Source organism: Alosa pseudoharengus, unplaced genomic scaffold (assembly GCF_046254945.1).
Source record: "Alosa pseudoharengus isolate Yale_2024_CS ecotype anadromous, Long Island Sound unplaced genomic scaffold, YU_APseudo_1.1 YU_APseudo_1.1_scf_21, whole genome shotgun sequence".
In the NCBI taxonomy this organism is placed as follows: domain Eukaryota; kingdom Metazoa; phylum Chordata; class Actinopteri; order Clupeiformes; family Clupeidae; genus Alosa; species Alosa pseudoharengus.
Genome location: NW_027468674.1, coordinates 27,642,825 through 27,659,006, shown reverse-complemented (window position 1 = coordinate 27,659,006; position 16,182 = coordinate 27,642,825). Strand labels below are relative to the sequence as shown.

The 16,182-nt window shown below is 41.3% G+C and overlaps 3 protein-coding genes across 3 annotated transcripts; all 3 read right to left on the bottom strand.

Moving 5' to 3' along the window:
* Positions 1–5,008, bottom strand: meiob (meiosis specific with OB-fold). The gene is made up of 14 exons (XM_076298996.1): positions 4,420–5,008; positions 4,168–4,250; positions 3,950–4,007; positions 3,705–3,836; positions 3,509–3,581; positions 3,095–3,287; positions 2,389–2,489; positions 2,240–2,292; positions 2,062–2,157; positions 1,842–1,940; positions 1,612–1,753; positions 1,334–1,520; positions 308–394; positions 1–175 (listed from the first exon to the last, which is right to left on the bottom strand). The coding sequence occupies exons 2-14, from the start codon at positions 4,234–4,236 to the stop codon at positions 68–70; spliced, it is 1,398 nt and encodes a 465-aa protein (XP_076155111.1). The 5' UTR covers positions 4,237–4,250; positions 4,420–5,008; the 3' UTR covers positions 1–67.
* Positions 5,009–7,274: 2,266 nt separating this feature from the next.
* msrb1b (methionine sulfoxide reductase B1b) lies at positions 7,275–9,153 on the bottom strand. Its single transcript, XM_076298994.1, has 4 exons — positions 9,016–9,153; positions 8,486–8,628; positions 7,913–8,027; positions 7,275–7,797 (listed from the first exon to the last, which is right to left on the bottom strand). The coding sequence occupies exons 1-4, from the start codon at positions 9,068–9,070 to the stop codon at positions 7,778–7,780; spliced, it is 333 nt and encodes a 110-aa protein (XP_076155109.1). The 5' UTR covers positions 9,071–9,153; the 3' UTR covers positions 7,275–7,777.
* A 737-nt stretch (positions 9,154–9,890) lies between these two features.
* Positions 9,891–11,588, bottom strand: neurl2 (neuralized E3 ubiquitin protein ligase 2). The gene is made up of 2 exons (XM_076298993.1): positions 10,640–11,588; positions 9,891–10,510 (listed from the first exon to the last, which is right to left on the bottom strand). The coding sequence occupies exons 1-2, from the start codon at positions 11,388–11,390 to the stop codon at positions 10,395–10,397; spliced, it is 867 nt and encodes a 288-aa protein (XP_076155108.1). The 5' UTR covers positions 11,391–11,588; the 3' UTR covers positions 9,891–10,394.
* Positions 11,589–16,182: the final 4,594 nt, after the last annotated feature.

The window sequence follows — 16,182 nt, the reverse complement described above, 5'->3', positions numbered from 1 at the left end:
GAAATAAAGTGCACCAATATAATATATAAAATTAAAAAAAAAGACATCTGCAATGATTTGTGTGGAGTCACAGAGCCTCCGTCTCCAAACTTTGCTTGACTTCCACTGAGTCAGCGAGTGAGCAGGAAAGGATGCTGATTCTCCAACCACTCCTGAACTTGGGGGCTGGCTGGACCTGAAACACAAAAGGCTTTACTATTGTAGGAAACAAATCATTCATGGCTGTAAAAATCAAAATACATTTCATGTGAATCTTATTTCAAAGTCGTTTGGTGGTTCAGAGTGGAATGGTATGCAATTTAACAACCTTCAGGTAAATCTTGCATCTTTCCAGAAGAAACCTCCATTTTAAGGCTGTCTGTCCTACTTCAGAAAGATTCACATATTCTTCAGCCTGAGATAAAACACAGGAAATAAGAAAGCTGACTCCATCTTTACTCCAAGTAATAAAATGACAGATAACACACCTCTGATAAAAACTACTGAAACCAACAACAGCACACTCTTGTTTTTCATATCTGACCTGTACACCTTATTTATGTTTTATATTTTTAATAAAGTGTAACTATTATGTGGTCAAAATTAACCACATAGACTACTACTGTATGTGCACAAAAGGCTCTTCCTGTACACTTATTTATTTTCAGTGTTAACTATTATGCAGTTTATTCACAGACTCAATATGGCAAATGTTTGATTGGATTGATAATACTGATTCATTATAAAATGGTTAAGTCTTATTGTCTTATTTTTTCTTATTAATAACAAAAATCCAAACAAAACAAAACCAAATTCCTTTTAGGCCCTCCATTCGGCGGCTATATTGTAACGCTTTTTGGGCACTTATCGGGCATCTATTTCGGCAGAAATGCGCGTGCGCAAGACTTCACGACACTAGCCATGCTCCAGCGGCGAGATCACAACACATGTGATGTATTCACAACACACCATGTGATTGCCACAATGTATTCACATGTCAACTTTTTTGCCGCGGAAGGGGCGGTATATCTGTAGACAACATTACAAACTAACCTCATATATTTCTATGGAGGATTTTTTGAGTGCGGTGTCTCGCCATTATCACATAATTTTTAAGCAGATGTAACAGAGGTCGTAATTCGTCCGCCACTCACGGCCCTCAAACCCGCCACCTCAACACACAACGGCATTGGAGTCGAACGATCTAACCACTGAGCTAAAAGCCCAGGCTTCCAACTCAGCGGTTAGAAGTGTTCTTAAGGTTAAGGGTGTGAGGGTTTACACGCGCAACTAGCATGCTAGCTCAGTTCGCCTCCATTACACAGACTGTGTTTGACAAGTTGCTTGTACTCACAGTGCAACCCAGAGTTTTCTCAGCCACAGTACCAGAGAGGTAGCAGGACTGTAGTGTGCCTGTATGATCGCTGATGTCCAGGAGTAAGTCAAAGCCTGAAAACATCTCCAGTTCCTGGCCTTGACCAGCACAGGAGAAACTGGTGCACACCATCACATCCTCAGCCACCGGCACTCTGCACCTGGCACTGAAATGGTTAAGAGTGAACACACCTCATGCCTATTTTAATGTGTTCAGATGATCAACAAACAAGCGTCACTCCTGCACAACAAGCTTACCATCTGTTCCTGACCACTTTAGAGGGGGTGTCCAGAGGCAATGCAGAGATGAAGGCATATGTGATTGCATAAAAAGCATCCAAAGTATCTTGGGTTTTGTCCCTAAGCTGGCTCACAGTCAGTACATCAGTAATGGAGTCCACTAAATAATAATAAAAAAATAATCCAACCTGCATCTGATAAATCTGATAGATCTCTGAGAGAACAAAACTTTATGAACTGAACCTTACATGGTATGTCATCTCCTGACTGATTGTCTGTCTCGTCCAGGGCTCCTGACTCAGAGAACTCCTTAGCAAAATTGAAGAGCTGATTGGCCTCTGGAGTGTCTGTTACAAAATACAATATGAGAAATAAATAAAAGTACTCAGAACTCATTTCACTAATTTATAATGTCTACGTCATCAGACTCAGCACTAGATATACGGGCAATAAAAAAAAATATCTCACCAGGATTGATGGTGATAATTGTTTTAGTGGTCGCAGTGGCGGTCATGCCGTTACGAAAGGTATCAAATTTCACACGGGCATCAGAGATGAACAGCACTGGAATACAATGTGCCTCAGATCAGCATAACAAAGTCTTTTAAATTACAGTTCTACTAACAGAAGAAGTCCAAAAACATACCTGTCTCTTTTGGTGTCAGTGACTGCATGAATTGAATAGTCTCGCGATCCCAGCTAAAGTGCAACAGGCAGAAGTTTCACTTTAAAGGTCATACTATATAGCCTGAATTTAACAGATATCAAATATACAGCCCCCCTAAAAAAACATACCAAACTAAAGGAAAAGAGTTCACTGTATCATCAAAGAGCTTTACTTCCATGCGCTGTCCTTTGCGTCCATCTGAGGTGGTGAAGAACTTCTGCTCCCCAGTCTATATTTAAAACCCAAGACATGGGACTGAAGTATTTTTAAGATAGTAGTCATAACACTTCAAAATAATTCCGTGGAAATGCATGGATTCCAGTTGCTGCTACTGGAAGAAACTGGAATCCATGCATTTCCACTGAATTATTTTTGGAATCTGATCCCTTATCATACCTGTTCATTCTTACTCGTCGCTCGACTTATCGTGACTAAATTCAAGATGGCTGCAAACGCTAAACTTCGTGAAGATACTGTCTGTATAAATCGCCTTGTAAGTAAACTACCAGTGCTTTTTCAAAGTTCTCAATGTCTCGTTTTAAATGTCAGGGCCCTCGGAAGTCTACCAATGAAGTGTGGAGATACATTGAGCCTCGTAAATGGTGTAAAACAGTGATTTATTTGCATGGCTAGCCCGATGCTGAAGCACCACCATTGAAAAAGCTGTTGGTAGCATCGGCTAACTAGCGCCAGATTTTGGAGTGCAGGGGACAAGCCGAGATGGGCTATGAGACCTACGTTCACACTCGGTATCATGTTTCAACACACTTTAGGTCAATATCACACCGGAATTCTCCTTTAATTGGCTGGAAGACAGATACAATAGGTCCCTACCGATCTGACAGCAGCCAGAATGTTGATAAAACCGTCTAGGCTTTGACCATTGGCATTGATGTCTCCCAAGGTGTAGAAGTCTCGTGGGTCTTTGACTGGGACATGGAGGAGGGGAAGCAGTCTGTTTTCCTCCTCCACATCTGCACACAGTCTTATCTGAGAGTGTGTTTCGGTCATCAGCAACCTGTAGAAACTAAATGGGAAGCAAACATGCTCAACAAAATGTTGTTTTCAGTGATGTGGACGTTCTTAAAAATAATCTAAATGAGAGTATTCTACAAAGTGAATATTCTCATTCTCGATATTTTAAGATTTAATTTTAAGTAAAAACTAAGCAAAAATGACATCTATCAGGTGTTTCCATATGGAATGGATTCGAGATCAAACTAAATCTTTGTTCAGTAGGCATATCACCTTGGAGTTGCTGGACAAAATCGTTCCTCTTTTTCAGGGTCTTTGGGTGTAACTAGTGGATTCTCAATAACAACTATAGAGAACACAAATAAATATTCTGACTTTAGATCCTTGTCTAATTGTGTTTTGAATACCAAAAAAATATGCACAAAGCCAGAAACAGGACAATACATTGCGCCGCAATGCAAACTCTTACCACAATCTCCTGTTCTGAAGCTGCCACAGAGCCCAATGATATACTCTTCACTGCCCCATGAGGATACATTAATCGAGTGGTCAGGTGAGTCCTTTATTGTAAAGCCGAAGGTGAACCTTTCACTGCCCAAATCTGGCAAAATGTATTGTGTAAAGACAGAACACACCTTTAAGTTCACGCAAGCGGATGGAAATCATTTTCATGTCTAATTATGTAACTTAGCCTGCTTATGTTCATTCATTTACTTTTCCTGTCAGGAAATCCTCTGGCATCCGTTTTCCCAATGACCACCCCAACTACCTTCTGCAACATTTGAAATTGCACTTGTTAACATTACTTTAATCTGACTTAGAAGAGTTCTCATTTGTAGCAACCAACAGTCATTGATATCAACGTTAGCAAAGAGGCTAGCTAGCAGTAACAGGACATGTCAATAGGAAGAACCTAAAGAAAGGTCACTCACCGCTTGTGTAGTGTTTGGGTGTAATTCTGATATGGGTACAAAGTTCCTGACTGATGCGTTAAAAGCCATTATATTTCCAACTTCTACAAGGATTTGACAAGAAAAGAAAAGTACAAGCTAGCACATTAGTTAGCGTCAGGTAACATGAGCGGTTTCACACTATTAAGTAACTTATAACTTGGTGGGCATTTTAAAAGTTGTTTTCTGTTTTCTGAATGGTCAGACTTTGGGGGGAAACAGATTGATACTTACCACGCAAAAAATAAGTTGGTTAATATCTAAACAAGTTAGGTAAGGTTAACTATTTAGCTGAAAGTCTGAAGCTCAGCTGGCACGAGCTGCTCCTTGTCTTTTGGTGCGTTCATCTGATCTGGGAATATTCCACTGCAAGCGTTCACGTGCTGTGCCGTCGAAATGTGTGAAGAACATGATGGACGGCACAACCATAGACAGTAAAGGGCACAACAGAGGTTAAAACAATATGCACAACTGAACACATAAACAACTGAATTCGCTTAAAGGTATGGTGTGACGCTTCTGAAATAGGGATGCAGCTTTCAAGTGACAAAAACGACAAATTCCCAAGTTCACATTAAAATTGTTGGACATGACATAATGGATTAGGCTACAAAGGCTACTACAACATTAAGACAGAAGTACCAAGCCAAGCTGTTTCTTGATCACTGACAAAGCAGTCGAAGTCTCCCTCAAAAGTGTTACCCTTTAGTCTGACGTAGCCATACCAGAGAATGTCTAATAAGACGGGCTCTGGCCCATAGACAGTAAAAGAAAGCTCTGGCCATACTAGACATTCTCTGGCCATAATTCCAGTCAGAATTGAGTCTGATAGCTCCATTGGGCTGTGATTATGGGGCGTGTTTCAAAGTAGTGTCAAACGAACCAGGAAAAAAATGCCTCTGGATAGACCTACAACCAATCAGAGCAACGGAGTGTGTGACGTGTGTTAAGCGACGCATAGTTGTTGTGAACTCGTGAACTCAACTGCACGCACGCTGGAAGAAGTAGAAGGAGAAAAATGAGTGTAAACGATTTTTGCCGGTGTTGTAAAAAGAATTTAAGGATACGCGGAGTACTTCAACACACGAACCTAATTTTTGAGAGAAATAGTAAAGGTGAATCTATATACGAACAAGTTCTCCGTTTAGGATTAGAACTCCACAAAACAGCAAACAAATCGTATCGCATTTGTCGGTCCTGTCAGAACGCAATAACACGGTTGGAACGCGACATGCCCGTGTTTAAAAAATGGACAGACGACGAAGGAGACCAGCCTGAAGAAGCGTGTTCATCTGAGGCATCAGAGAAAAGAGACCGGGAGCCTACTCCTTCCAATACGCCCAGGACTCTGAAGAAGTTCTGCCCCAATCCGTCAACTCCAACCATCCAGCCCGAATTTGAGTGTAGTGTAAGCAAATGTTACCAGGATAAACTTGCACCTGATGATGTGTAAATTGGCCTCTGTCACTTTGTCAATATGTAGGAACTTCATTTTGTAATGGACTATCATGTTCCCAAACTCCCATTCTGTGCACTGCACCTCTGTGGGGGTTGGGCAGTGTTTCTCACAAGGCACAGAGTACCTTGTTGTGACCACCTCTGCAATTCCTTGTATAGTGTGTTCCAACCCCCACTTCTATGCTCTGCACCTCTGGGGGTGTGGGCACCTCTGTGGGTGTTGGGCAGTGTTCCACTGACCTTGCTCTGACCTGCTCAGCAATTGCATCTGGTGTCACCATATTTAAGTCTGTATATTCCAATGTATTGTCAATGCACATTATACTTATTAGGCTGTACTGTAATTCTTCACACTGATATGTCAGGTTGTCACCCATTACCCATCACAGACTGTTGCCAAGGTATGTTCTCCAGAAGATGCCTCAATAGTGAACAGCATCAATAAGAAAAAATGGGCAACAGCTGCAAAGTTAATGTTGAAGCATAAACACCTAGTTGGAGGAAATAAAGTTGCACATCCTGGAGCTAATAAGCAACAAATGCAAACATGTCTGTAATCCAAACAACGGTTTCATCCTGTGGAAGTCATCTCCGGATGATCTGAAAGCCTTTTAATTTACCAGCTTAGAGGCAGATCTAAAATATTTTTTCACCATTCCTCTTCTCAATTCTCACAACTGCCACCAACCACTCTCAAACTGCAACTTGTGCAGCAGCTTCCACTGCTTTGAGAGGAGGAGAAGCACGCCTGTTAGCCTTTGCATACTACCTACAGTGGGGAGAATAAGTATTTTAACCCATGCTAAAGTTGACTTAAAAAGAGTTAGAAATGGATCTTAATGCCTTAATTAAAAAATGAGTAAAAATCCTGTAAGGACACCAATTTTCTTAGTGAATGAAGAATGTATCGTAAATAAATAAACGTTACAGGGGCAATAAGTAATTGACCCCTATGTTAAATTCCCATAGAGGCAGGCAGATTTTTTATTTTTAAAGGCCACTTATTTTATGGATCCAGGATACTATGCATCCTGATAAAGTTCCCTTGGCCTTTGGAATTAAAATAGCCCCACATCATCACATACCCTTCACCATACCTAGAGATTGGCATGGTGTGTTTTTCAGTTAGCCTATTAGCTTGTTTGATGCTCATTGAGTTCGGCAGCTGAATTCAACCCAAGTGCTCTTTGGTGACGTGGTTGATTACGTTACTGTTGATCATCTGTCCATCATCGTATAAAGCCCACCCTGACCATTTGATTGGTCCGCCAGATTTTGGGCTAGCATAGTTGCACCACAATGGAGCAATGCCAGACCGAACTTCCCGACCTCAAATGTAAGTTCGGCCGGCACCCAGGCTAGTTACCCTTGCAATTTTTTGTCTAAATGTAATACTAAAGAGGAATGCTCTTTCTGTCTTTGTTACTCCGAAACTATTGATCATATTTTTTGGGAGTGCATTTAGGCTATTCACGATCTTCTGGATTCATTTTTCAAGCTGTGTTTTTCAAGCATTTTTCAAGCTATTTGAATCAATCATACACCTCTTTGATTTGATCTGTTGATGGAGAGTATTAAAATAGTTCAAATCGATGCTAAATCACAAAATTAAGTAAACACAAAAACTCAACTGTTGTATGACAGATTATTGTTTAATTAATTTATTGATGCACAAAACATACTAACATACTAAATTAAACTAAATGGAATACAATGCCGTGTATGGAATGTAGCAAAATTTCCTTATTGCAGAGAATCAGATTTCCTGTAACATACACAACATGTCTTTAATGCATACGTGTTCTCTTTGGCTCTTACATGATGCTGCCAGTATGACAGACTTCTTTGAGTATTTAAAATAGCACTAAAAACATATAATTTAAACTATCTGACTAACAAAATACACACACATTGACTGTCTGAGGTAATCAACTACCATGAGATTTTTCCAACATGCTACTCTGCAAATGTATGAAAATAAAATTCTTTAAAAATAGCATTTTTTTCTGCTTTCAAGATGAACACAAAACATCAGTGAACAGGATCGCACGTTGCACCTTTTCCCCATCCACATCATAGGGCATTCATCCCTTCCACAGACTTGTGCGGACAACAGCAATATATCAGCCTCGCTTTACTGTCTGTCAACCTTGTCTGCAAAATAGATAAGATAAGGGGGCTCCATATTAAAGTATAACAGAGAAAGAGATAAAGGAGGAAAACGCAAGTCTTTGTGTTAGTGATTTTCAAAGACCAAGACATAGCCTACCTTTAGGGACAAACTTGAGCGAGTGACTGAATATTCAGAATCGTGACATGCCATCCTCAGGCCCATCATTGACAAATTCATGGCCTAGTCCATTACCACACTTTCCACATAGAACCTAAAACACAGACACAATGTGTCATATTACAGACGTCTCTCAAGCAGCACACTCTTCAAGTCTAACAGCCTAGGTTTTATGCGTCTTTGTTCTAATTCACTAGTTCATCCATCTGAAGTCTATACATTGAGCACTGAGCTACATGAGCACAATTAAGCAATAAGCACATTTGTCTTGTTAGCTGGCCTTGGTCCTGGGATGCCTATAGTGTTCATTGCATCAGAGTAATGTCCACTGACACCCCTTATGGAAAATGGTTAGTTTGGGTTAAGCCACTAGTGAAAAAGGGAGAACGGAGAGGTGGTAGAATACTTTGCAATGCAAGAGCTTAAGAGAATGAGTGATGGCTGTCAATCATCCCTATGTTTTTTACATAATTTAAAAGACCAATTTGAATGAAAATTACCTATATTATTACAACAGGTCTAATAAAACACACACACACTGTGACATTTTACCTTGAAGGCTGTGAGACTCTCCATGTGTTTAGTCACACTGTCCTCACGGATTGTTTCTGTGAAGGCAGGCCATGGTGAAGAGTGGGCATATTTAGATCTACTATTAAACAAAGGATGGTCACACTGAGAGCAGACGTACATTCCTGTGAGAGGGCAAAGAAAGCAAAAGCTCACTGTTAGGTAACGATTACACGTTGATTAGGTAACGTTAACTTTTGTCTTCAGTGCTACCACCACCACACATCACTGACAAGCTGGCTGAATAGTATTTTAAATGCATATTCTCAGCAGCAATTATGTTACTTATAGTGCACAGGTGGGCAAGTGAGCCAACGTTTGGCTCTGTCAATATGCAAGACACGCATTTATAAACTGTCTTAAGTCGTCACTAGGTAAAATCTAGCTGTTAGCTAATACTGAAGTTACTTAATAACGTTTAACGTTAGCACGTAGCTTAGAAGAAATAGCCATCTAGCAAATGTAAGGCCTATTGCTTCTTGGTTGTTGTCATGTCAGTGGATTATACATACCTGGCTTGAAATGATCCTTGTAATGTTCTTTGCCAAAAAACGAGCAAAAAGACATCTTGGCGTTTCTTTATTTGTACTGTACGTTATAACAGTGTACACACTACCGACAAGCGAAATGCATTAGAGACTACAACATCCGGTCACCTGATTGGTCTTTAATATTTCTCTAGTGAAGTAAAAAGCTGGTGTTCGGCACACTACTGCCCCTGCTGGGGTGGAGTGCACAGAAAAGTCAGTCAAAAAGACTAGTGAGTTCATGCTTATCAAATAGAGTAAAAACTAATAGCAAATCAGAAGAAAACGTAAGAATACGATTAAATGAATCATTGCAGCAATATGTGCTAGAGTGAAGTTACTTTGCCATAGAGCAAAAACACCATAATACACATTTATCACAGATTACAATGTCCAGCATTCCCAGACCCTTTCATATCCCAGAGTAAACTCAGTGGCTTCCTGAGTGTCACCAGTGTATTGTTTCCTATCAAATTTCCCTGCCATCAAGTGTTTTTCTTTCTTCAGCTGCAGCCTGCTTGGTGCAAAACCATCTGTCTCACATGTAAAAACTCCCCCCTGCTTCCTGAATCTCTCGCCTTGCTTGATTACACTGTTTATATCTAGAATATAATTACCCTGAGTCGTTCACATTCTGACAGCAGAATGGACAGCTTCTTCATGCAAGAACATAATAATGCTATCATGCACATGGTGATGTGGTAATGGGGATGTCTTGCAATGTGCATTAGGCCTAGCCTATATGCATTAGAACACACACACACACACACACACACACACACACACACACAGGTATGCATGCACTCATGCACACAAATCTCAAATTTATTATCATTTTCAGGTTGACAAGAAATTATCAGTGCTCTGATGGCAAACAGGAAAAGATGTCAGTTATACAGCTGATTTACTGATATTATTTTTTATTTTTTTATATAAAATGGTTCCTTGTGTTACTTTGTAACATTCCATGTACAAACACAATATTCTTTCAGTCAGTACCTCATCATTTTTTTTACTCTGCAAACTGCTGCATGATAACTGAGATACGATGTGTCATGGTCTGTCAGATTATCTGAACTGATGGAACTACTGTATGGTCAATGCACATTTAGAAAGCATGCAACTTCCCACTGAAATTGATATAAACATTCAACTGTGGAGTTTGATCAAATGAGACAATCTCATAGGCAATGGCAAAGCTTTGTCAGGGAACACTTGTAACACACTGTAAAAAGATGTGGAGTGGAATATATTTTATAAAAGTCTTTACACAGTGTGCAATATCTCATAATTTGCAATATATTGTTATACAGTTTAAAGTTACAAAAAAGTTCTTAATGATGCAGCAGCAATAGGATTGTCCATCACTCGTACTTGCAGAAATTCTTCAGTATCTCAGGAAGCTCCAGCCAGTCCAACGCCATTCTGTGAACAATATTTTTCTGAATGGCCTGCCGACAGAGTGTTTGCAATGATGCAACTGCATAGGGGCAGGGTTGTGGATGAGGGGACAAAACAAACAGGGACATATTTAGAGAACAGCTGAACAGTATAATCAAATATTTCAGATAAAAACAAAAAAAAAGATAAAACAAAAGGTTTTACTTACAGCCATATTCCACCTGTACAATGCGGACACACTTGGTAGCAGCAAACACATCCACAACTGCATAAAGAGGCTGACTTGTGGGTATCCTCTTGGCCGAGGCCCCCATGTCCTCACCATTGATGACTATGTGCATGTCAGCGAAACCTGGCTCTCTGGGGACGTAGACTACACCAATGCGACTGCGGCGAGCTGTGGGAGGTAGTGCATTCAGCTTGTACAGGTCGTCCAGGATGTGGCTGTACCTGCCGGGGCGACTGCGGCCAACGAGTTTATCCATGGGGATGTACATCTTCTCGATGCACAAGTGGGGGCTGGTGAAAAACACCTTGGGTCTGCTGAGTTCTTCTTCCTGCTCGGGCTCGCCCCTCCCCAGCCTGTGGCCCCCTGCTAGGTCGTCACCTGCTGGCTCTGCCGGTGGCTGCTCCTCAACAACCCTATTGTGGTTCCTAGTGATGGCAAACACCCAGCTTTTTCCCAGGTCCATCAGATCAGGAAGAGAGTACTCTGGTACCGTCTCCAGGCTCCGAGGGTCATGTGCTGTAAGTCCAATCCGAAGATGGCCGCACCAGCCCAGTTCCTTGTCCTCAATCTCCACCAGGAATATTTCCCCTGGATTCAAGGGATTTTTGCTGAAGCACAGCCCGTTAGCAAAACTTTCAACACGAGTTGCCCTCGTCCCAGAGGGATCCAATTGTACGTTTGTGCCATGGACGGGGTGGAACTCCATAAACTTATCCAAAACATCCGCCATGTCTGAAGGAACTGTTCCCTGAATGTGAAGAAAAGCTTTGCTAAGTCTACTTAGCTATACTGGTTAGCATGCCTAATACTTAATTGAACAATACCACATTCCAAATGAACAAAAAGTGGAAAACAATACACTGTAGCATATGAAGTTGGCCTCTGTATTTACAAGTCCAGCTAGAAAGTGTGACAGAAAGCTAAGCAGTCCCAGTCTCTTACTCTCTAACGCCAGGCAGAGAGAAGTTTCTAGTGACACATGTGTCTATTTATATGCAGGAGTTGGTGTCAGTGGCTGCTTTAAAAAGATGCCAAGGTATGCAAAGGGGAGATAGAGATTAATGGGAGGAGCTTTGGCCTCTAGAAAAGTTGGGCCCTCCCTCAGGGTCTATGTGTCCACTGTCCACTAATTTTGGCAGCATGCTTGCAAAACAGTGATTTTACTGGATGCCTCACTAAGAAATTGTTGTGGTGTATGTTTGGTGTGTGTGGTCACTCTGCTTTGACAGTTTAGGTTTTGAACAATAGTGTTATTGCAATAATATAGCATTACTATGAATATTCTCAGATGCTCCTTCAATTAAGACAGTTAATTCGCTGAGTTATGAAATCATTTTGCTTTGTTTTGTTTGGCTTTGTTTTTTAGATACAAAATGCATTTACTGTATTGTAAACAATGAACATTTCTCTGGAGCTATATGAGTTGCCCTGAACACTGTTTTCCATGTAGTGTCTAATGACGGCTCAGTAGTGTTTAATTTTGACTGCTTTGTGAGATGATCTGAAGACCATCTGTTATGAGGCAAAGGTTTTGGGAATGTATTTTAGGATTTGTGTTCACAGTTTTGAGAAAAGTGTGGCAGATTTCAAAAAATGTGTTTTAGCAATTGTGGAAAACTGTAAGACAGTTTCATCGTCACTCCTGTAAGGATCATTTTGTGCTTTAGAGGCTGTATGACTCGTTAAATTCCTCAGCTGATCTCGGCACAGAGCTTTGTTGTGAGTGTCTGCCACTGCCTTTCAGACCACAGTAACAACATGGTCTATTTGAACTCCTCTTGTCAGCTAACAAGGGACCAGTTTAGGGCCGCTGACAAATGAATAATGCATCGGGTGCATGCTGTCGTTCAAAATAAAGTTAATTTCCCCCATGGACCTGGAGACAGTCTTCCTCTAGGCCATCCTGCTTTCACTGTACCAGGCATGCCCTGAACTGAAGTGCTGACTCCTGCAAGAGGCTAAGTGTACAGTACAAGCTTAAGCAAAAAATGCTGATGAGGATGGGCTGGCTGGAGGTTGAATTGGACACGCCACTACATGTGGGAGAGGAAAAAGAAATATAACCAGGAGTTTTAAATGCATGTATGGGTATAAGGGCAATGATGTAATGCATCTAAATACTATTTTTGCATCCACATAACATGGGCAAAACTTCCACATCTCAAGATGAAGGTTATATGAAACTGCAGAATAATTTCTGGAAGAATAATCTGGAAATCAATATGGCCAATGAGGAACAGGTTTTATATTGCATTGCATTGATTAACATAATTAACACATCAAACAATTGTATGGAGAGGCAAAAGGTCAGTCTCAGTCAGTCATCCTTGAATGTGTGTGTGTGAGAGAGAGAGAGAGAGAGTGTTGGGGCTAGGATGTTTAATCTGGATTAAAGTGGACCGCAGCCATCCTCTCCATAATCAGATTGGTGCGCTGATGTTCGCTAAATCACATCTGGATGAAGGCAGCAAGAGGGAGGTGTCGAACTATTTTCGGGTGCGCATCTCCATGGCAATATTATAACCATATCCCGATGTCATTCGTTCCCACCTCCAAACTGTTCAAAGTCAGCGAATTTCATTTCATCCGTTTTACGCGTCGAGTCAAGCTTGGTTCCGGTGACATGTGCACAGCTGTACAGCACCCAGGGGTACTCACTTAGTCTATCGTGCATAGCGTGTGCGCTTCCTTGCAGATGACCGCAAAGCCAGCGATTACTAGTACTTCAAAGAACATGTGCGAAGGCACCGAATGGAATGTGCGTGTTGCAGTGCCGTTAGCTTTCTGAACTCAGAATATAAGGATGTAGCGAAATGTCACCCAGACTCTACACAAACAAATGTTTTGGTTGACAGAAAACCACAATAGATGCTGCCGGGATACTGTACATCCCATTCGTTTTTTTCTCACCGTTTTTGACAGTAGTCACGCAGAAACTTTCTGGACCAGGGGGGAAAATCAAACCATCGCACCGTTTTTTTTCACATGATTCCCGAGAAGTCGTGTCAGTCCCTGCTCCCTGCTGGATATTACTTGGTGAGTGGCTCTGTATTTTGAAAACATTGTCGCCTTTTAATAATTCCTTATTATTCCTATATTAGATAGTTCCAGGACAGTGAAAATGTTGCCATGATTTAGATGTGTGCAACACGATCATGATAGCCATATTAGCCTACATCCATATTACTGAAAGTATGTAAATAGCACGTGTGTGGGGGCGTGCGCGCGCTCCTCAGATGACATAAATATCAGCGTTAGCGCGGCTGACAGTACAAGTCTGCTTGAAGAGATTTCATATATCAGAAGATTATCCACCTTAATATTTTGTCAGCCTCGGCTCTAACTGTCCTAAAAGCCCCGTCAGTCCACAAGATGCAGAATAGTTAATCTGCATGACTGGCGCGGGCTGCCTGTTTGCAGGGCCCCTCTCTCTAAGCCCAGCACACTGAAGGATCGAGAGAGCCCATCACTTCACAAGAGGAATAATGCCAGCAGAACACATGTGCAGGCAGAAACATCTGCTTGCTTATGCCCCGAGGGTACACTGCACAGAGAGCAGGGGGCATTCACATGCTGCTATTTATTCAGTTTTACAGGAGGTATGCTCAGCTTGTGCCATTTCTGTCATTCTGGCACTTAAGAAACAGTGAGTTATTGGGAAAATAGGCTACAGTACTCTAGCTCTCTGGGCACTGAAATAGTCAGTAAGCGCTTACTGAAAGTGACACATAAAATGCAACCTTTCACATTATACCAATGAGGTTTCTAGAGCCTGGGGATATCTCTATTCTGTTTTGTTTTGTGTTTTCTCACAAATGTTTCCTTTTATAACTATACATCATTTCCTTTTTAGAATCCCTGTGACAATTACACTTGCATTAGTTTTTATAGTTTTCTGAAATGGACATTGCTTGCCATGACAGTATGAAATGTCAGATTGTAACCTTTGATACCAAGAATTTATTTTTATTACCTCTATATCATTTATAGAGCATGACAACTTTGTTCAAGGCATTTTCATAACGTCTTCTCCCTGCTGTTGCCTATAGTGAATCATACCATTTATGCTCTAAGATGCTGGCAAGTTTACTCTCCTGAATTGTTGTGCATCATTTCTGTAGAGAGGGTGAAAACTTCGAACATTGTTCCGAAATAGTCATTCAATGCCTTCAGTACCCAGACAAGATACACTATAATAGGTCTCAAAATATTGACACCAAACACACCAATATTGGACTGTTGTTATGTGGCCTGCTTAGTAACACACCAGCAAAATAATTTTGTCACAGTGTCTGCCATTGCGTACGGCAAAGGAGATTATTTTCAAGAAAAAGGAGGGTTTATGCTCTGACTGTTGTCCTATCCCAGGTCTGTCCACATCCCAGAGACATCACAGGTCAGCCACCGCCGTGTTTGGACAGCTGTTGTTCATCTCCACTTTTGGCACCAACAAGCTCCACATGTGATGGCAGCCTGAGCATGTTTGTGAGTATCTGTAGAGTTGGGTCTAATGCTGTCTGCCATTCTTAATATCTCGCCACAGACCATTTTGGAGGGAGAGGAAGGATTAGAGAGGATCCACCAGCTGCTGTTGAATTGGTCAAAATTGTGTCAGGCTGTTACGTAATGCCAGTGTGTGGTCTTTAACTCACTTTGAAATACAGTCTTTGACCCAGAAAAAGGTGGGGATACTCTCCTCTCTATGCGAGAATCTAGAGGTGCTATCAATAGAGATGTTCATCGATTTCCCAAACATTGTGCCACAAGGCAGCTGTGCTTGTGACTCAGAAACCCTCTAAGAATAATGTACTTTCTGTTAAAGTTTCAGATGTTCTGTCAGGCATCACAGGCTTAAGAAAACATAGACCTGTAAATATTAATGACAAGAGCATTCTGCTTATTATGTAACCTTGTCTATCTATGCTGTGCAACAATGGATCAATAGGTATCAGTAACTCCAGCATGAATTTAAAAGCAGAATCTGTCCTTGTGAAGGATCACTGTGAAAGAGAAGCCCTGTGGCTGTGAGTCTCAAGGGTGAGAGATGGCAGTGCAGTGTGTGTGAAGCTTATGAAAGAACTCTGGGTGTCACGATGATCAAAAATGTCATTCCAAAGCAAAAAACCTCCGCTGAGGATGAATTCTAGATATTTTGGCAGAGCATGTTGCCTGTAAAGCAAGCTCAGTGGCCCACACACACACACTGTTACTTATGGGAGGTATGGTAGGTATCTCTTGTCCTTAGCAACAAATCTATCTTTTGAGCTTATATTCTGGCAGCAAGCTATTGAAATTAAGTCAGAGCTCTGCCCTACTTTTGCGATCATTTAAGAAGAACATTCCCCTGCTCTATTTTTGAGCATGGTGCGCCCACACTTATCACGTCTGACAGCAGGGGCAGAAATCTTTTGTTCACACATGAGAGTGCTCAGTAAATATTAAGGCTTAAGTAATTACCGCATAGCAATCAGCGCTCACCCTGCACAATCGCCCCGCAGAGGTCCCTAATGGAGAAAGATTAC

What these genes read in the sequence shown, in the direction of transcription:
- neurl2 (XM_076298993.1), bottom strand. Translation starts at nt 11,390, where the DNA reads ATGGCGGATGTTTTGGATAAGTTTATGGAGTTCCACCCCGTCCATGGC. An exon ending in TGTACAGGTGGAATATGGCT is followed by an intron (nt 10,511 to 10,639) that starts GTAAGTAAAACC and finishes GCCCCTATGCAG; the next exon opens with TTGCATCATTGCAAACACTC.
- meiob (XM_076298996.1), bottom strand. Translation starts at nt 4,236, where the DNA reads ATGGCTTTTAACGCATCAGTCAGGAACTTTGTACCCATATCAGAATTA. An exon ending in CTTCAGAACAGGAGATTGTG is followed by an intron (nt 3,582 to 3,704) that starts GTAAGAGTTTGC and finishes TGTTCTCTATAG; the next exon opens with TTGTTATTGAGAATCCACTA. An exon ending in AAAGTGGTCAGGAACAGATG is followed by an intron (nt 1,521 to 1,611) that starts GTAAGCTTGTTG and finishes TAACCATTTCAG; the next exon opens with TGCCAGGTGCAGAGTGCCGG.